Raw genomic sequence first — 22,352 nt, forward strand, 5'->3', positions numbered from 1 at the left:
TTGGTTAGTTTCTTCATTAAAATTTGATGTATAATTTAACGGGTGATAACTTTAATTAGACTGATTGTCATTTGCATCGACCATTTAGGAATATCAGAAAAATATCATTTGCATAATAATTTTGATCATGGTGTAATATATGTTTTCAAAATTTTGTGTTTGTTGCTTATGGCAACAGTGTTCTACGCACACGGGAAAACAAAATGGCGGAGTCTAATGCGATATTCACAGCACCAGAGCAGACAAGTGATAAAATTCTTATTTCTGCAAGGAAAGTCTGCGAAGGATATTCATGGTAATATGTCGCAGTCATTGGGGGATCAATGCCCTTTATATTCCTTAGTTAAGAACTAGGTTGCCAAATTTAAAATGGACCACTTCAGCATCAATGATGAGGAACGTCCTGGACGACAGAGTGGTGGATGATCTGCAGATGGTTAATGCTGTGCACAACCTCATACTGGAGAATCAACAAATTTTTTGCCTAAAGCAATAGCAGACATCATGGGGATTTCCCGTGAATGTGTTTTTTTCATTATCCAAGAACATTTGGACATGGGGATGCTATCTGCAAAGTGGGTCCCCAAATGTTTGACAACAGATCAAAGAAGCATGCAAGTGAAAACTTCCCGGTCCATTTGTCAGCATTTCCGGACTGATAAGAACTTCCTGGATCGACTGGTCACTATGGATGAAACCTGGTTTATTTGTATGACCCTGAAAACAAGGAGATGTCAAAAGTGTGGAGGCACAGTTGTTCTCCTCGTCCAAAAAAGTTTAATGTGAAAAAAAATCAGCCACTAAGGTGATGACGTCTGTGTTCTGGGATAAGGAGGGTGTGCTGCTAGTGGACTAACTTCAAAAGGGTTCCACCATCAATAAAAGGTATTATATTGAACTTTTGGACCAATTGAAGGCAGATCTGAAGGCCAAAAGGCGCGGCAAGCTGTCCAAAGGAATCTTGTTTCTGCAAGACAACGCCTCCGCTCACACTGCACATGTGACCACAGCAAAACTGGCAGACCTGGGCTTCCAACTGGTTGACCACCCACCTTATTCACCTGATCTAGCTCCCTCCGACTATCATCTCTTTCCAAACCTGAAGAAACACCTCAAGGGTACCAAATTTCACACCATTTCTGATGCCGTGTCTGCTATGGATGCCTGGTTTGAGGCACAACCGAAATCCTTCTTTTTGCTAGGCTTACAGAACTTGGAATACTGATGTAAGAAGTGTGTTGACATCAGTGAAGAGTATGTGGAATAAATGTAAAGTTTAATCATCCTATCACATTTCTTTCTAGGTAAAGCCAAAGATTTTTCAGCAGCCTCTCGTATTATAGTCATATAAGAAAACCAGTCAGCATGTTTTAACATATAATCGTAGTTCAGCTGTACAGGTGCTAATCCCCTTATAAAAATTAGAGAGACCCTGATAAGAAATTCCATAACTGTATGACAGCAGCAGTAAAGTAACATTGGTTTAAGTCAGCCATCTCTACTCAAAGAGCATAACCTTTTGGGATTTTGATTACAGGCACTCAGAACCAAGGGCGTTTCACGAGAATACAGAGGGTGTCATATGCGCCGCCTTAGCCTGGGACACTAGGCTTCAAAGCCTGAACAGATGGTCCCTTGTGGCCAGGCTTGCCATTTTCTATCCACTATAGGATGAGGGGGGTTTAGAAGAAAGAGGGCATTTACTATGCAAGGTACTCACCCCTAAAATAGTGCACAGTCCAGTCACAGACCTGAGACTGAAATATTAAAATCTAGGCCACGCTGGAAACACGAGCCCAGGGTCAAACCTATAAAAAGCAGGGTGGCTAGGTATTTGATATTTTCTCCCTTTTATTTTATAACAGTTTTGCATATTTTTGTGTCAATTTTATCTTTATCTTTTATACCTATTTACTGTAAGAACTGTATCTTTTATATTAAAGCATAAAACTTTAATAAGTTTGATCCTTATATGCTCTAAAGCAGGAGTGGGGAACCTTTTTACTGCCGAGGGTTATTTTAAAATTTCTACCAACCTTCGGGGGCCGCACAAAATTATCAATGTGAAAATGACACCGCTATATTTGGTCAAACAATTAATTAACTCACCCCTACTGTGGTGGATGGAGCTGCTTCTCTTTGGTGCGGCGGTTAATTTTCGGTGACATTGATCATGTTGCTTTTCAAAACTGCTTTTCCAGGATTGTCTCGGTCTGGAACACAGTCAACTCTTTGTGATAATAAGATTGGTAAACTAGATACAGCACATAACAGACACTGGGACTGCTGTACATACATCACAGGAGGGGCTGGGGGCATAAACATCACATAGGAGACCCTGTGACTGCTGTATATACATTAGAGGAGATGCTCCAGCCCCTCCTGTGATGTATATGCCCCCAGCGCCTCCACTGTGAGGTATATGCTCCAGCATGTCCAATGTGATGTATATGCCCGAGCCCCTCCTGTGATTTGTATGACCCAGCCCCTCCTGTGATGTACATGCCCCAGTCCTTCCTGTGATATATATGCCCATACATGCCCCCAGCATCTCCAATGTGATGTATTTGCCCCATCCCCTCCTGTGATGTATATGGCCCCAGCATCTCCAACGTAATGTATATGTTCCAGCTCCTCCAGTGAGGTATATGCCCCAGCCCCTCATGGGATGTATATGCCCCTAGTATCTCCTGTGATGTGTATGCTCTAGCCCCGCCTGTGATATATACATTACAGGAGATGCTGGGGGCATATACATCACAGGAGCCGCTGGGGCATATACATCAAAGGAGGGGCTGGGAGCAAATACTTCACAAGAAAGGCTGAGGGCATATACATCACTGGAGGAGCTGAGGGCATATACATCCTGGGAGGCATAGATATGGCTTTGGGGCACAAAATGCATTATACATGACTGGAGGAGCACAGACAGCACAGGGTGGGCACAGACAGCACAGGGCGGGCACAGACCGCACAGGGCGGGAACAGACAGCACAGGGCGGGAACAGACAGCACAGGGCGGGCACAGACCGCACAGGGCGGGCACAGACCGCACAGGGCGGACACAGACCGTACAGGGCGGACACAGACAGCACAGGGCGGACACAGACAGCACAGGGCGGACACAGACAGCACAGGGCGGACACAGACAGCACTGGGGGGCATGAACTTTCCTGGGGGGCATGGACAGCACTAGGCGGCACTGGGGGAAACGGACAACACTTGCGGAGCACAGACAACATGGGGGAGCATGGACATGAAGGGGCACAGCATTGGGGGTGGTACACAACAAAGAGGGGAGTCACACAGCACTGGTGGAAGGGGGTCACAGAGCCCTGGGGTAGGGGGGGCACACAACCCTGGGGGAGAAGGAGCACACAGCCCTGGGGGAGGGGGAACACAGCATAAGGGGAGAGGCACATAGCCCTGGTGGGGGGGCTGGCACACTACCCTGGTGGTGCGGGCACACGGCACCTGGGGAGCGGGCACACAACACGACACCTGGGGAGCGGGCACACAACACGACACCTGGGGAGCGGGCACATAGCACAGTAGAAGCGCGTACAAGGGGAGCAGGCACACAACACAGTGGGAACGCGTACAGGGGATGCGGGAACACAGTTACGGTGGGAGCTGGCACAGGGGGAGTGCGCACACAGAGCTGGAAGTGGTGAAACTGCTGCTGGTCTTCTTCTGTGGGACGGAGCACAGAGCGCTAACCCCACCCACAAAGTAAGTCCTGAGCACACAGGCACTAACCAGCATTCAGTAATGAACGCTGAATGCGCGTCCTTGCAGCGCACATGGGGATTTAAAGGGCCAGCAGCCGGCAAGACGCAGCAGCTGGCAGATTCCCGGGGGCCGCAGAAAAGGCCATTGCGGGCCACATACGGCCCGCGGGCCGGAGGTTCCCCACCCCTGCTCTAAAGAATCTCTACCCTGACAAAGAGTGTCAAGCAGTAGTATATTTCGAGGACTCATCACCCTGTGTGTTTACTTAGTGGTGGTAGCGTGTTGCGTATCGGGGTGTGAGAGGTTGAGTGCTGGTTGCGTGAGTGAAGATGAATAAACCCTTGCTGATGCACCCTCCCCCCGTCACTTAAAGAGAAGTGTGTCCGTGACAGATCTGACGTGCCAGTCATGAGAAGTTTAGCATAAAAGCCACATGCAAATCAGGCTGAAAGTATACTGGGGGTATGTCAGTTAATATAAGATGGCTTCTCCAAGTGTACAGACACTCCTTCTACCTGTTAGGTTTCTTATGAATGGCATATCAGATTGCCACAAGCTCCTATACAGCTCCACGTTTTCTTCCATATCTAAAAGAATGTGGACAACACAGTGAATGTTTAAACTGGGGCAGAAAGGTTGAATTTGATGGACCGGTGTGGTTTTTTTGTATCTATTTTTTATATGTGAAGTTGAAATTAAAAAAAAAAAGTTTTACTTACACCTCTCTGGAGCTGGAGCCACTTTTTCTAAACATGAGCATATCCTAACACTAAAACCTTTTCCATAAATAAAAGACTAAAAAGGGTATCCTCAAGTTGTTTCATGAGCATTTGAGAGCAATGCGGTCTCCTTAGCGCCTTACTTCCTGGTTTCTGGTAGGGCGGGCACGCCTTCCTAAGTGACAGCTCTGATGAATAAAGCTCAGCACAAGTTTTGATAAAATACATTCAGCTATCATTCTTTTCTATTGAAGTGTACACATCACTATATTCAGACAAAGAAGTAACATGGTATTTAATCAAGCACTCTGGTCCGGACTGGGAGAACAGAGAGCTGGGATTAGGAGATCTGCTGTAAAAATTGTGGAGTATTGATTTTTAACTGCATGGCTTTCAAACTTTTTTTTGCACACTACATGCGAGCACGCTGTTTTTACTTCCAGTGTGCGCCATTCAAACACTGCAAGCGGCTCGCACAGCGCTGAGCACCAAGTGTACCTGAGCATAGCATTGCTCACACAAGTTTAGTTCCCACGTAAAGCATCTGATGCATAAATCCGAACCTTGATTCTTAAATTTGGTGTTCGGTTCGAGAACCGAATCTCAGGTTTGCTCATCTCTAATAAGGACGAGTGAGTGTGTAGCGCCCCTGAGGCTCCAGTCACCACAGAGGCACTGCACCTCAAGCTGAGGTGTGGTTTCCCATTCCCGGGTAAGGAATATTAATAATGTTGAAGTAATATTCAATTGTAAAGTTTTATATTTTATTACAAAAGTTTTATAATATTTGCAACGTTAAAGAAATGGTGCCTCCCATAAAGGGAAAAAAAGTTTTAATGTTACCTGTTAACAGCATTTCAAGATATGCAAGTCTTCACACCTGTTGTATTTCTTTTTCTGTTCCAGCCCACAGACATGCTGGGATTTGCTGGGGAGGGGGGGGGGGTGGCGTCCCTGAGGCTCCAGTCACCACAGAGGTACAGGCTGAGGTGTGGTTTCCCATTCCTGGGTAAGGAGGAGGTCACAGGTCGTTGCACACAAACACAGACACACTCTTTATTTAGCAACACCCCATCAGGCCATGGTTTTTACAAAGCCAGCTTGGAGGTGGGGTTAGCTAGTGAATGGACACTCAGAACTGTGTGGAGAAAGTGAAACTAGTCAGAACAAGTTAGGAAGAAAATGGAGTAGGACGTACAGGAGACAGTTCCTAGGGGACTTGAGCTCACCTTAGGACCAAAAGGAGAGAAGGGGTCCTAGAGTCCACGGGAAGTGCGCAATACAACCGTGGTCTCGTTCCACAGCCGGCACACTGGAGTGGAGGGACTTGGCCGCAAAGAGGACCGGCCCCTCAACTAGTGGAGAACTACAAGGCTCAGCTAGCAAACCGGAGGCAGAGGTTACTGCAAGTACCGAAGCCACATCCAGTGAAAAGGGGACTAGTGACCACATAGCGCTAAGCGACAGAGCTTCAAGCAACCTGAAAGGGTCCGCGGACACCAGCTCGGGGCTCTGTGTGTGAGGGCGCAGGGCAGGAAGAAGAAGCCAGCACAGGAAGTCGACTAGGGAAAGTATACTGAAGGTAACACCGGTCTTGGCCTCCAAACTACCCGGGATCGGCTGGAGCCCCATCACAGCAGGTTTCAGTGCTCCAAGGGCAGCATCTCAAACTGTGGGTAAAAGAACTGGGACTTCAACACCCTGTGTCTTGGAATTGTTTGCCGCTCCTGCATCTCGCATTTACATCTCCACCTTTTGTGCAGACTACTACTCGCAACAGCCCTGGGGCCCAGCTCTACCTGTGAAGAGCTATACCAACTCAGCTGCATCACCACCGACCCCCAGGGAACTGAATAGCAGCAGCGGCACCTATCTTGCCGCAAACCACAGGTGGCATCACAAACTATTATCCCCTGTAAATAATCACCACCACCACCATTTAAAACGACACCGCCGGGGTCACGGAACCGGGCCCTGCCGCCGTGATCCTCCCAAACAGAACCGTGGCCCGGTAACAAGTGCCTTCAGGCCCCAGTGGGGCGTGTCAGTGTGCAGACCCAGGCGGTCATTACACAAGTGGTGGATCTGTGCACAGCATCTCAAATGTACACTTGCTTGTTTTCAATACGTCTAACTAATTACAGCAATTTAAGAACTTGAAAATACCACTTTAAGGCTACGTGCGCATGTGTGCGCTCTGCAAGCGCACACAAAAGGTCCGCTTCAGAGCGCAGCTGAAAAGCTTCGTTCTGAAGGGCCTGGTGCTTGCAGAATTCGTGCGCTCTGCATGCTGCCTCTCCCTATAGACAGCATGCAAAGCGCACGAAAGAAGTGACATGTCACTTTTTAGAACGCACGATTCAGGCAGCAGCCGAATCGCTGCGTTTTAATACGCCACGTGCGCACGTCTCATGCACAATTTTCATAGATTGTGCAGAGGACGCAGGACGCAGCGTAACTTCATGCAAAACGCACACGTGCGCACATTAGGTGACCAAACACAGTCTTTATGAAGGCCTCCTGTTTTGTGGTAAATGGGGGACAAAGGAATTGGCCAGTAAAATGCTTAATCCTTTTATTTTCATGAGAGAAAGCACCTCTGGCATTGACTTTCTCTCTCCTCCAAATGAACGACTCCCTGGAAGTTCATGTGTATTAGGCAGTTTGAAGAGTAACCCGTGGCCAATGAAGGCTCAGTTGACAAATATATTATCTGTATGTGCACTTTAAGAGTATTCTGTTTAGCGAGAACAATGAGTAATAGTGAGCTCCTAGCGTACAAAACAGTCTTCTGATGCACAGACGTCAAATGACAGCACCAAAAGCAGAAGGTACATGCTAAAGTCACTATTGTGCGATCGTGTTGAGAATACTATGGTGTTGGTGAAACACACGCAGGTGAGTTATATACGGGGTAACCAAAAAGTAGGTATACGGTTAAATCAATGTATTTCTATGAGATTTCATGAGTACATGTATACACGAACACACAACGCAGAGGTCAGCCACTTTCTCTTCTTAGCGCAGAGTTCCTAATAAACTGAGCAGACAGTGGACAAATTAAACGTGTCAGTCTAGGAAGCATTTATGGACATTGATGCAGACTATAACTTATGTCGAACTGTGTGTTTCGGTGTACTTGATAGGCTTGAGCAATATTGCAACGTTGATGGAAGACATTTCGATCACTTACAAGTTTAAACCATGCTACACAAATGTAAATGTAATAAACAATGTAATAAAATACAAAACCCTTTGTTGTTGTGTGTCAGTGTGTATGTTTAGCCAATCAGTTGTGATAAATTAATTCAACTTTGGGACAGCACGCGGATTCCCAATCATGGTGATTTTACCATAAGGAATGTCAAGTTAAGATTTGCTATATCATGGAATGCAAAGCGTTATTTGTGAAGTTAACGTGCTACATCTGTGAATGTACTTATTAACTCATTCCTCAAAGGAAAAGGCTAATAAAAGATGCAAATTAGTGGCATAAATGTACAGCAGTTCAATGAAAGTAAAGTCCGATCTAATATCACATTTACTGTGGCGATAGCACCTTTATATAATTTAGGTGGAATTATCACTAGCTGTCTGCTCCGATAAATTTGCTACAATATTCTCTAAAATAAGTAAATGAAGACCTTTGCTCTTCTTTATGTATACTAGCTTCTTTACACCATGATATTCCTTAACATAAAAGGCTTCAGTGGCCTCTGTCCAAGACAGGATCTGGGAGTATTATCGCATTTTGTATCTTGCCATCTGTAAGGTCTTCACACATAAGTATATAAAACACTAGGAGGTTTCACAACATAATATATTTGCTGGCTCAACAACAAAAGCAATGCTGCCAACAGATACATTCATACAAAATAAAGCTCCCTTTATGTCCAAAGCACAGTTTGAGAATATATCAGAATTTCCTTCCTCCCTTATTCCTTCTACATAGTGCCATCTGACACTTGCTCTCCTGAAGGAAATAGGTATCAAATCATAGTACTGTAGAAACGTTTTTACCTCTGGCAGACACTATTCCCTCACCAAACAACAACGTATAGGGAATCCATATTTGCAGCCAGGCACCTGCAGCATTAGTAGCATCTTGACCACATGTTAAGTAGTGCAGAGCTAATTAAAGAATTCTTAAGATGTCTCTTGAGCAGCAAAAATCTGCAGTCTCCTTACTTCCTTGTTGCTGTGGGGGTGGGCATTCCTACTTGAGTGACAGTTCTGGTTTATTAGCTTATCTTGCTACTGTGACACATTAGAGGCTCTCAAGTGTACACTGTTATTATATTTCCACATAGCGACAACAGTGCATTTGAACAAGCACACAGCTCAAGAAGTGATAGTAGTGATTAGTAAATCTGCTCTGGAAACTGCCAATGCTGAGGGACAAGAACTGTGATTATGTAGAACTGATAAGAACATCTTGGTCAGGATCTGACAAGGAGCTAGAGAGAAGTAAAGAACTGAAATGTTGTCACATCAAAACTAGGCCAGGCTGTGGGGCAAAATCCCCTTATGAACAAGCTGTTTAATATGTAACATAAAAGCTCTTTTAGCAGGAGAACCACAACAAATAGAAAAAGCAAGTCAACTGCAAACTTGCTTATTTTCATCTGTCTAACAAAACAAACTAAAGAAACCTAATAATATGAGACTCTCCATCGTAATGACAACCATAGGAGGTGCCACTTAACCCCAATGCAAAACTTGTCAAGAAATAAAGAAATACTATAGGCAGTGCTTAATCACCATAAATTGGAAAGAAAATGTAACATATATAATAGTCAAAACCCCTATCCCTAAGTGTATTTTATTGTAAAATCTAATGGTTCTTTACTCACACTCCTCAGGACCAACTCTGAGATGCCACTGCTGCTCCCGGTGCCTATTATTGCCTGCAGCAGTGACTTCATGTTGGCAGTGCTGCAGCACATCAGTGAGCTTAAGTGCTTATACCGTCTACTGCTGCGGAGCTCAGTGATTGGCTGCAGTGCTGCAACATAGTGAGCTTAAGTGCTTATACCGTCTACTGGTGCGGATCTCGTTGATTGGCTGCAGTGCTGCCAATGTGATTTAAGCATTGCAGACAATAATAGACAGCATGAGCTGTGGTGAAGACTCAGTGGCGGACCCAGAGAGTCAGTAAACAAGTGTTTATTTCTTTAATGAAACTGCACCTGGAGACAGAATGTCTAACACTGAAAAAAATCTTTTAAAGCACCACTCCTGTAAAGCACCACCAGCATTTTTTTATTGCACCGCTGGAGTGGTGGTTTAAAACTAATTCCCCTGCCACTGTCTTCATCTGTTATCACTGCAGCTCCTGTCTGTACGATTTGTGACCTGACGGTATCCCCAGTGGTTCAAGGAGTGCACCGGACGTCACAAATCAATTGAGCTCTATTAGAGCCTCATTCTGTCCTCGTTCTGGCTCTCATAGACGTGCGTTGGGAGCTTGATATGTAACTTCTAACTTCCGGACAGTCAAAAATTACTGTCACAAGATGGCACAGTGAGACAGGAGTGGCGTCATTAAAATGCGAAGACACTGGTATATGAGTATATGACAGTGGGTAGGGGACTAAAGCCTGCTTTACACGTTGCAATTAGTTGTACAATCGCATTTGCGATGTGACACGCCCAGGTTGCATACGGGATCTTATGAGATTGCACATAGGTCGTTCATTTGCTGTCACACGTGCATTAGTAGTCTATGTTAAATTGATCAATTTTATGTGCGATCCTTTAGCTCATGTGTTCTGTGACGTATGCATTGGGCACCTTTTTTTTTTTTTTATTTATTGACTTGCCAAGCGTGTGTAATGTGTAGAGATGCGTTTTTACTATGTCATCTGCCATTCAGCTCTGCTACATGGCCGCTAACAGCAGACACAGACAGCCATGTAGCAGAGCTGAATGGCAGATGACAGCAGACACAGACAGCCATGTAGCAGCGGTGAATGGTAGTTGACAGCAGACACAGACAGAGCCGCACTGTCAGAATGAACTCGGGTGAACCTCACCCGACTTCATTGTCATGCTGCGGCTCTGTCTGTGTCGCGCCCTGATTAGCGGTCACCTGTGAAGGATTCACCGGTGACCGTTAAACTCCTGAGTAACTGAATTGAGCAGCCCTCTCTCATATACTCACCGATCCCCGGCGCTGCACGGCATTCACACTGTTCCGGCGGCTTTTACTATTTTGAAAAAGCCGGCCGCCCATTAAACAATCTCGTATTCCCTGCTTTCCCGCCCACCGGTGCCTATGATTGGTTGCAGTGAGACACGCCCCCACGCTGAGTGACAGGTGTTACACTGCACCCAATCACAGCAGCCGGTGGGCGTGTCTATACTGTGTAGTGAAATAAATAATTAAATAATTAAAAAAAACGGCGTGCGGTCCCCCCCAATTTTAAAACCAGCCAGATAAAGCCATACGGCTGAAGGCTGGTATTCTCAGGATGGGGAGCTCCACGTTATGGGGAGCCCCCCAGCCTAACAATATCAGCCAGCAGCCGCCCAGAATTGCCGCATACATTAGATGCGACAGTGCTGGGACTGTACCCGGCTCTTCCCGATTTGCCCTGGTGCGTTGGCAAATCGGGGTAATAAGGAGTTATTGGCAGCCCATAGCTGCCAATAAATCCTAGATTAATCATGTCAGGCGTCTATGAGACACCTTCCATGATTAATCTGTAAATTACAGTAAATAAACACACACACCTGAAAAAATCCTTTATTATAAATAAAAAACACAAACATATACCCTGGTTAACCACTTTAATCAGCCCAAAAAAGCCCTCCATGTCCGGCGGAATCCAGGATGGTCCAGCGTCGCTTCCAGCGCTGCTGCATGGAGGTGACAGGAGCTGCAGAATACACAGCCGCTCCAGTCACCTCCACACAGCAAATGAAGACAGCCGCGCGATCGGCTGAGCTGTCACTGAGGTTACCCGCTGTCACTGGATCCAGCGGTGGATGCAGCGGTGGCCGCGGGTAACCTCAGTGACAGCTCAGCTGATCGCGCTACTCACCGCCGCTCCTCTCACCTCCACGCAGCAACTGAGGTGAGTAGCGCGATCAGCTGAGCTGTCACTGAGGTTACCCGCGGCCACCGCTGCATCCACCGCTGGATTCAGTGACAGCGGGTAACCTCAGTGACAGCTCAGCTGATCGCGCGGCTGTCTTCAGTTGCTGTGTGAAGCTGACCGGAGCGGCGGTGTCTTCTGCAGCTCCTGTCACCTCCATGCAGCAGCGCTGGAAGCGACGCTGGAGCATCCTGGATTCCGCCGGACATGGAGGGCTTTTTGGGGCTGATTAAAATGGTTAACAAGGGTATATGTTTGTCTTTTTTATTTCTAATAAATGATTTTTTCAGCTGTGTGTGTTTATTTACTGTAACTTACAGATTAATCATGGAAGGTGTCTCATAGACGCCTGACATGATTAATCTTGGACTTATAGGCAGCTATGGGCTGCCAATAACTCCTTATTACCCCGATTTGCCAACGCACCAGGGCAAATCGGGAAGAGCCGGGTACAGTCCCAGAACTGTCGCATCTAATGTATGCGGCAATTCTGGGCGGCTGTTGGCTGATATTGTTAAGCTGGGGGGCTCCCCATAACGTGGAGCTCCCCATCCTGAGAATACCAGCCTTCAGCCGTATGGCTTTATCTGGCTGGTTTTAAAATTGGGGGGGACCGAATGCCGTTTTTTTAAATCATTCAATTATTTATTTCACTACACAGTATAGACATGCCCACCGGCTGCTGTGATTGGGTGCAGTGAGACACCTGTCACTCAGCGTGGGGGCGTGTCTCACTGTAACCAATCATAGGCACCGGTGGGCGGGGATAGCAGGGAATACGAGATTGTTTAATGGGCGGCCGGCTTTTTCAAAACAGTAAAAGCCGCCGGAGCAGTGTGAACGCCGTGCAGCGCCGGGGATCGGGGATCGGTGAGTATATGAGAGAGGGGGATAGACTGACATGGACAGAGAGTGAGGGACAGAGATAGTGACCTACTGACAGAGATTAGTGAATGACAGACATTGTGAGGCGCTTTAGAACGCAGCTTTTCAGCTGCGCTCTGAAGCGGACCTTTTTTAAGCTGCGGTGCAGAGCGCACACCTGCGCACATAGCATCAGACACCAAAATCGTATGAGGGATGTCACACGTTACAATTGACTAGGTTCGTACAACAAAACGCTCAATTCTAGACAAAGATACGATGTGTTTGCGATCAACGGTTTTGCGTTCAATCCTGATCGCACGTAGATGTCACACGCAGATACCTCACAAACGATGCCGGATGTGCGTCACTTACAACTTGACCCCAACGACGGATTGTGGGATATATTGAAGCGTGTAAAGCGGGCTTTAGATTTAAAGAGCCACTCTAATGTTGGAAAAAAAATATTAAAAATGATGGAGTGGTGCTTTAATGGTTTTTATTAATCAAAAGATTTGACGGAAGCACCCACTGAACACATCCCAATTAGGAATATGTACGTTATTGTGTGCCAATGAATATAAGTAATCTGTCCAGTATTGAAAATTAAGGAGAATAACAGTCTTGAAGTGGTGTGATCTCCATGAGTGAGCCGCTATCAGACTCGTGGTGGCTTCTTACCTCCAAGGAAAATAAGAGGATCAGCTGCTGAAACGCCAGCGACCGGATTCTTGACTTCCCAACTTCCTCTTCAGGGGAGAGTCGCTAGAATCCATACAAATTAGGTTGTTGTATGATCCTGCAGATATTTGCAGATCAGGCTACATTTATTCTAAATGTGTATGGGGGCCTTTACTCCTTTTTTTCGACACTCTGTAATGTCTGTTTGCTCAGTGTGAAATGGGTGGTCCTGCACATATGACCACTGAAGACCACATTTACCACAAATATCGGCTTCTTCTCCAGGCTACCTGCAATTCCCAGTGCACAGCTGACATTATATAGTCTTCCAAACTGCACTAAGATCTGCTGGAGGGAAAGGTGGCAAAGCTAACAGCAAGAAACCTGGCACCAATATCAATAAATGTACTTCTTGTCTGTCCCTTCTCTTGCACATGGTGTGACATTTTCTCTTTTGGGCAGAATACATAAATGAGGCACAACTGAATGTATAGGTAGAAGGTTTCCATTATAACAAATACTGACTATATATATATATATATATATATATATATATATATATATCTCTATGCTTTTACTGAGACAACCCATTGGTGGTTTTTGTGGCTCGTGCATTTGTGCTTGCTCCACTACATCACTTGGCCCAGTGGAGCAGCCGTAGAGGAGGTGGAATTTTCCTCGTTATATATGAGTGGGCGCTCAGTGCCCATACTATTTGCAGTTAGGCCTCTGACATGCAGATTTTCAGGGGGTAATATCTAAAGTAGCAACAGGTCTAGGTTAGGATTTTAAGTCACTGATAAATGACTGACATTGACGGAACTGTTATACAACCTAATGCACCCCAAAAATAGAGACGGGTGCAGCGTAACATAACTGTGAGGACAATACAGCTGCTGTACTGTATTTGTTCTCTTTGGCTCTTTACATTGTCCACAATTCATATGTATTTGGATGTTCAGCGCCCCATACGCAGCCAAATCACCTGCACCAAGAATAACCCCATAGTTACTGTGAGAAGGCAATTCATTCAATGTGGAAAATGGATTGAGATTGCATCTAAATATACATTCATGATTGTTAAGGCCCCCATACACATTAGACTAAAGGCCCTGTCACACACAGAGTTAAATCTTTGGCAGATCTGTGGTTGCAGTGAAATCATGGACAAATTGTTCCATTTGTACACAGCCACAAACCTGGCACTGATTGTCCACAATTTCACTGCAACCACAGATCTGCCGCAGATTTATCTCTGTGTGTGACAGGGCCTTAAGTTTGTCTAAACGCGCTGATATCGACAGGCTTGGTCTATTGTGTATAGGGACCTTTCGACTCTTCTCCATTAGTTTTCGAGGGGGAGAAAAAGATCCAGCAAGTTGGATTTCTGATGGCTACTAATTGGATCTCTAAGGGGTAATCCACTGTCAGTGGAGTATGGCAGTGGTTCTCATAGAGAACACAGGAGCGCTCAGCTGTGTATGGACAAGTTGGGGGGAGATAGTTCGATCGTTTGGCCGACAGCCATCTAATGTATATGGGGAGGGTGGGATATTTAATCATCTAATAATAACGCATTAGATATCTGACTAAGGTGCATATTCATCATACCTGGGAACGCTGGTTAAATAAGTCAGGACATTCTGGAACTCCGTCTCCGGGATCTCACTGAAGGCCGGGTATTCGGGGAACGTGATAACAGGACAGCCATTTTCACCCCTTCCACCTACAAAGATTATGCATTTTTGATTATTATGAGCTACATCTGAATACATTCGTATCAAAGCAAACCTTGTGTGTTCAATATATATTGTTTCTATTAAATAGGAACATCACACCTATAATAATCACCATGAGGTTTTTGCTCATTATAGAAATGAGAATAGTGACTTGCCATTCATCAGAGAGAATAAATCTCCCATGTTCTCCCTGGTAGCACTGCTATTTTTCCTTTATTTTAGTTATTTCAATGATGAATAATAAATATTACAACACAACCATTACTGGATTGTCAAAATAGGAAAGTGTTAATTAGAAAATCCGTCCGTTAATATTACTAGTAGACACTAGAGGGCAGTTCAGGCCTGAGAGCGGTGCAGTGGAAATTCTTATAACCTTGATCCGTGTACACCAGACATCCATATACCGCAACTAATTAGCTCACAACGGGAATGTGTATACAACATTAGAGTTTGACTTTTTCTATTACAAATCTTGCATGTGTCCGGTCAAGCATCTTAGAATAACATTAATAACAATATTAACTCCTCAGTAATAAGCTTATTGATACAGAAATGTAGATTTTATAGACCATATTATTAGAGTTGAGCAAAAATATTTGCAGAATTCTTATGTTTACAGGGATCTGGTTTGGACTACTGACATGTCTACTGCACCAGAGTCCTGCAAATCTATTTACTCAACTGTACATATCATTTTGGCGGACTGAGGTGTCCTCATGATGCAGTCACAGCTACGTGTGCACTATTCTAGTGACATGTGCAGAAATCACCATTTAGATTATAATCACATCTTTAGTATACTTATACAATAGAAAACAAGGGAACGAATATAATCAATGAAGTCAATTTCTGTCATTTGTGTTGTTCATGTTTTGTCTGTTTATTTGCACTTAGGAGTATGCTATTCATGCTTGTTTTATCGCATAGGAGAAAAATGGATCAATTTTGATTAGTGTTTTGTTTAGTTTCAAATAGATAAACTTTATTAAAAGGAATAGAGACATGGTGGTGGTAAGTAAGGTGGGGAGCAAACTGAGCAATTGCCCAGTGCGCCCCCAAATCATCTAGGGTCCCCTGGCGTTTACAGAAGAAACTACATTAATAACAGCAGTTCTGCATAATAAGTATAGTTTCCAATGCTGAGGGTGCTACCATGTAGGAGTCTAGAAGAACTGAAGAGGAGACAGACTGGTAAGTTCTATTGTGTGTGTGTGTGTGTGTGTGTGTGTGTGTGTGTGTGTGTGTGTGTGTGTGTGTGTGTGTGTGTGTGTGTGTGTGTCAGTCCTGCGGGGTATTGGGATACAGTGCGGCGCAGGATACAATGGAGCACTATGTAGCTGGCCTTAGTGACACTTTAGACATAATAGGATCACTCTGTGGCCACCAACAAAACGGCTCCGCACTGTGATCCTAACCGTCATCTTCCCTTATCCTTAAGGAAACACCCAGATTGGGAGGGGGAGCTGTGACATCACACACAGGAGAGCAGATTCTGGCCACTTTTACTGCAGCTGTAATGTGAGCTAGTTCTATGGAAGGATTTCTGTAGGATTTCAGCACCTGCTCCGCCTAGTGTTCAAGAGTGGAAAATATCAAACTTTTATTTATTTATTTTTTTTTATATATATATTTTTCTCAATTAAAAACAAATCAATTTTATTTAAACATAACATTAATACTTTACATTTTTTCAGTTATTGAAAAAATGTTTTATTTTGACTACACCTTCCCTTTAAGTAAAATTGTAAAAAACCCCATACATGCTTGATATTTTCATATTTGTACTGACCTGGGCAATCATAATGCTAGGTCAGTTATACCATATAGTGGACATGGTACATTGACAAAATATTGTGGAATTGCTTTTTTTTTTTTTTTTCTGTTCCCGTTTTCCACTACAGTATGTGGCGGAATGAAAGGTGTCATTCAAAAACACAACTCGTCCTGCAAAAAAACAAGCTCTCGCATGGCTATATTGATGTAGAAAATGGAAATGTTATGGCTCTTGGAAGAAGGGAAGGAAAAGAATAGAACGAAAAATGGAAAATTGCCAATGGGTCAAGCATTTTAAGTCAGAACCTACAGAATGAGCAGTAACTGCTGCTTGTCATTCCAGCTTTATAGCATACATATTAGCTCCACAGCTCTTCTGTGTGAGAACTCTGAACACAATCAGGAAAATTGCAAGTCTATGAGTGTGAGAAAAAAACATGGGCGGCACATGGATCAGCCATTTTTACAGATATATTACTATTCTGTAGCATAGAACACTGTAAATGGCCCTGTAAATGATCATAGAATAATAATTGCTGTGAAAATAAACGCATTGCATATGGATGGTATACGGATGTCGTACAGGTGTCAGGCGAGAAAATGATTGCACACTCGCAGAGCAGTCGCATGACATATGGAATACCAAACGGATTTCATTCATTCTACTTTCCTGGATGAAAATCGGTCTGATTTTTTATGCGCTCGTATGACCCCAGCCTAAGAAGAAGAACATCACTGAGTATAAGTATTGTCCTGAGTGTAACGCCTGGAGGAACAGCTTACTACACCAAGTGTAATTAAAGGATGTAAAACTGCAGCATCCAAAGTGAAATGAAGCTTAGGTCCACGTAGCTCATGGCTTCAAGACATAAACATATTTTTGGGTTCTTTGAGACCAAATGTCGCACAGGAATATATAACTAAATATGTGACACAGTGATAGGCAAAGTTGTTAAGGGAAATCATGTTTTCAATAGAATTACGTCTTGGGTTTTTCTAGGCTTCAGGGAATGTTAGTTTTTAGTCCAGACCAAAAGGTGGCTTCCTGAAATAGCTGGAAAATAGCCTTTGGTGAGACTGGGCAAGAAAAGAGTGTTCGTTCCATGTGTTTTATAATTTCAAGGATTCAGTGACTAATGTACTGAGCAAACTGACATTACAGTGCCACTTAGGCCCAAGTCTTCATTTAGTAAATGTTACATTAAGATTTATTTTCTGTTTTTTTGCCTACAATATAAAAGAGTATACAATACATTCGGAATTATACAGACTCCATGAGGTGTCAAAAATGTTCTTTAGTCATACTGGCTCCTACGGACAGGATAGCCTCTCGCAGTTGCAACAAATTAGATGGCAGCATGGACTTATTCTGAATAGCCACAACCAAACCATGCACGATCTTGGTGGAATGGGGCATTGTTCAATCAAAAGTGTGATTCTGCCGTATGGTAAACCGCTGCAATACTACACTCACATAATGCTTAGGCACGGTCTAAATGGCAACAATGCTTAAGCTCTACAGTCCAAATATCCAATCACAGGTATCGGAGGACCCAGGCTGTGCTAAGCAAATAATCTCCATGCTATTACTCCACCTCCATCAGCCTCCACTGTTGGCACCTCACAGGCAAGGTTCATTGATTCATGCTACTTGTGTCGAAATTCTAAACCTTTCAAGAGCACGATGGAACAGAAATCTGGATTCAACTGATCAGGCATTGCTTCTCCACTTCTCAGTGATGGCATTTTTGTGCTCTTTAACCCACTGGAGTCTTGTCTTACTTAGACATCAACGGAAACTGAAACGGTCATTTGTTGATAGGACCCATCCATTCTACAAAATCATGAATTGTTTATTCAGACATATTCGATGGAGCACCAGGGTTGTATTTGGCTGCAATCTCCTCGTCTGTTCATCTGAATGATTCTTTACATCCTCATCCTATCCCATTCATCTACAAGTCATTTAAATCCATGGGATTTGCTTTTGTGGGATGTTTTCCCTTGACAGAATTCTTTGTATACTCTCAACACCGTTGCAAACAAAAACTGCACAAAGTTGGCTGTCGTTTTAGAAATATTGGCCCCAGTTAGTCCAGCACCAATGATTGTGCCTTGTCCAAAGTTATTCAGATTGCTCATTTTTCCTATTCTGTGAAGGCAGACCTATATACTGTCTCATTGGTTATCATTATATAGGAATAATACAACCATTATCCTAATATATTAATAATAATACAATCCTAGAAAACCCTTTCAATTGAAAGCACAAATACACAAGACTTAACAGAATGCGGAGTTTTAGATTAAAGTATGTAAAGTATGTTACTCTGGAGCAGTAAACTGCTTACTACAGACGGCGAAACAGAAATCCTATTTACACATTATGACGTGAACTAGTTTATTGGACAAGGCACAGAAGAAAAAGCCAATCGACTGTAACTTGGGTAAACACCTAGATCTGTCACCTGTCTGGAAATACAGCGTGAAAAGGTTAAAGTTAACAAACGTAATTACACAGTGACACATATCCTGCTTCAGTGGCTAAAATTTACAGACACGTCTTCAGAAACTGCTGGGAAATTACTGGTTTGATACACATTGTGTACAGAACCTTTAAGGATTTTTTTGTATCTTTTGTCCAATTTAGGATATGCAGGTAGAGTATGACAGCTCAAAAAAACTAAATGGCTGGATAAACTCATGAAAACGGCAATCTTGTAGGCACAGCATTTGTATGATGGAACAAAAAGTGCCACTTCTAATGTATGTAAAGTCTGCAGCACAGAATACAGAGCAGTGGTCGTAATTGTGCAGAAACTGATTCCAAACTGATGCCATCTAGCTTCTTAGGGATCCGACGCATTACATATGCCTTGATCACATTCACATTGAGCATTTTTGTTGCACGTTTTCTTTTTTTTTTTCACTTATATCTCAAATTACAGAATGTAAAATATTAAAGAAGTCTTACTGCCAATTAACTTTTACTTTAGAGCTGGTGTTAAGGTCAGCAAAGGTTACAAATGGAATAAGGAAGTTTTAGGCTATGTCCGCACGTTGCTTTTTACCTGCTTTTTTGCTGCTTTTTCAACTGCAGCGTTTAATGCCAAAATGGTTGTGTTCTGCTTTTCAAGCAAAGTCTATGGGAATTTGGGTTTCTTGTCCGCACTATGCTGTTCAAAATGCAGCCTTTTTGTTGCAGAACTTTGGTCAAAAACTCAGCTTTGCAGTGCAAAATCCAAATGGCAAAAACAATTCACATGTCAATTGTTTTTGCCATTTGGGTTTTGCACTGCAAAGCTGAGTTTTTGACCAAAGTTCTGCAACAAAAAGGCAGCATTTTGAACAGCATAGTGCGGACAAGAAACCCAAATTCCCATAGACTTTGCTTGAATAGCAGAACACAACCATTTTGGCATTTAACGCTGCAGTTGAAAAAGCAGGTAAAAAGCAGGTAAAAAGCAACGTGCGGACATAGCCTTACTTTGTCATTTTGACACCACTTCTTCCCTGAAGGCTTGGAAATGAAATGTCTACAAAAATGAGTGAACAAGTTGGAACAAACATCCAAAATATGTCCACTGTAAAATTTACTACATGGAAGAACAACCAAAATATGTCTAGACCAAGCACATTTAGAGTACTTGCCCATGGCTTAGGCATAAAGTGCATAAATAAAGGTGATGCCTCATCTTATTAAATGGGTGAAATTGAAAAGAACTTATAAAAAGCAATTTCACAATTTACTTCTTACTAAAAATCCTCTCAAGGGGGGATGAATTTTTAGCTCAGAGGTGGCAAGTCTAAGCAAGGAACACACTCCTGCAGGCTCTAAATATGGCTGGATCCCACCAGCCTCAGCGTCTCTGTACTCCTCCTATACTAAAGTGCATAGTTCAGATCTGTCATTTCAGTGGCCTGGACTGTCAATCTTCAAGAGCACTTCCAAAGACAGGTATATGAGACAACCCCTTTAAAGGGGTTGTAAGGTCTAAAATGATAAGTCTGGAGTCACTGTGCGCTGTGAGATTGCAGCAGTTTCTGAGCAGGGAACAGTGATCACGTGACCGCAATTGTGTGATATGCATGTTCCCAGACAGAACCAGACTAGTGGGGGTGGTCTCACTCAGTACAAATGTATCGAGCAATGCCGTGCCCACTAGACGGCGGCCCTTCTAGTTGGACACACCCTTTCCATACAATTATATTGAGCGAGGCTGCGCGCACTAGTGAGGTTCTGACGGGGAACATGCCTATCACAGATATGTGGGATTAACAGGCACAGGTGGATCCGCGATCCACGTGCGCCTGCTTGCCACTGAGATCGCACTGTCAAAATGTGACAGCAAAATTAAAATGGCCGCGGCATTGCGCCGCTTCCTACCACCATCAAAGGCCCCGTGACGTGATCACAGCCGATGCTTGCCATGGCAGCTCGGGGTCATGTGATGACCATTGACGCGACCATGTCGTATTTCCTGTGAGAGACGAAAAAGTGGCAGTTCTCATAGGAACGCTGCATTTCTGCTGATCAGACCTGTTAAGTTCTGATCAACAGAAATGAACAAGCATTCAGACAGAGCAGTGATAAAGTCCTCTAAGGGGACTAGTAATATAAATAAAAAATATATATATAAAAAAAAAACCTAAGTGTTCAAATCACCCAGTTAAAAAATAAAAAATATATGTGGTATCACCGCATTCAGAAATGCCCAATCAAAATATAAAATCAATTAATCAGTACACGGCATGGCGAGGAAACAATTCCAAACGCCAAAATTATGTTTTTTGGTCGCTGGCAATTTTTTCTTAAATTCAATATCAGGCGATCAAAACTTAGCATCTGCACAAAAATGGTACCATTAAAAACGTCAGTTCAAGATGCAAAAAATAAGCCATCACTGAGCCCCAGATCTTGAAATATTAGAATGCTAAAGGTCTTAGAAAATGGCACCAAAAGCGCTACTCTTTTTTTGGACAAACTACATTTTTTTAATCCCTTAGATAAAAGTATACATTGTTTGGTATCTTCGAACTCGTAGCGACCTGAGGCTTCATCATGACATGTTAGTTTTACCATATAGTGAAAACGGCGAATAAAACAACCCAAAAACAATCATGCAATTGCACTTTTTTTGCAATTTCACCGCACTTGGAATTTTTTTCCGCGTTTTCCAGTACAGTATATGGTAAACCTAAAGCTTTCATTCAAAAGTACAACTCATCCTGCAAAAAATAATCCCTCATATGGCAAGATTAACAGAAAAATAAAAAAAGATAGGGCTCTCGGAAATAGGAGCGCAAAAAAAGCGGAAAATCACCCGGGGGTGAAAAGGTTAATTTATGGGAACCTTTCTGCTAGGCTTGTGGAAATCATGTCTGCAGGTTAGATTACAGCATTAGTCTTGGTGGGCATAAGTATGGACATCAGTGATGACATCTAGTTAGTGCGAGACCAGCAGCATGCTGAAGTGCCAGTTGTCAATGACATGGAGAAATGCACTTGTGGCTCCTGTACCAATATTGACTCTTCATTCATAAAAAGCCACAGAGAAATATACAAAAGTCTATATTCATTTTTTTTTTATTATTTTTTAAATCCAGTGATCTAACATCTTGTTTGTCTTGGAACCGCAGCAGTTTCCGAAGTTTGCTGTAGACAGCATTATCAGGGAACAGATCATTGAGTTATTCATATATGAAACGTGCCGTAACATGGACTGCTCTGATGTGGCTTA

General features: G+C 43.5%; 1 protein-coding gene across 6 annotated transcripts in view; it reads right to left on the minus strand.

The window, feature by feature from the left end:
• The window catches only part of MCF2L (MCF.2 cell line derived transforming sequence like), a 305,257-nt gene that overhangs the window by 82,741 nt on the left and 200,164 nt on the right, over window positions 1-22,352 (minus strand). For all 6 annotated transcript variants that reach the window (XM_075336651.1, XM_075336649.1, XM_075336647.1 and 3 more), the window contains one exon: window positions 14,708-14,822. In XM_075336651.1, the coding sequence (XP_075192766.1) occupies window positions 14,708-14,822 (115 nt within the window). The remainder of the gene's footprint in view (window positions 1-14,707; window positions 14,823-22,352) is intronic.

Source organism: Anomaloglossus baeobatrachus, chromosome 2 (genome assembly GCF_048569485.1).
Source record: "Anomaloglossus baeobatrachus isolate aAnoBae1 chromosome 2, aAnoBae1.hap1, whole genome shotgun sequence".
Taxonomy (NCBI): domain Eukaryota; kingdom Metazoa; phylum Chordata; class Amphibia; order Anura; family Aromobatidae; genus Anomaloglossus; species Anomaloglossus baeobatrachus.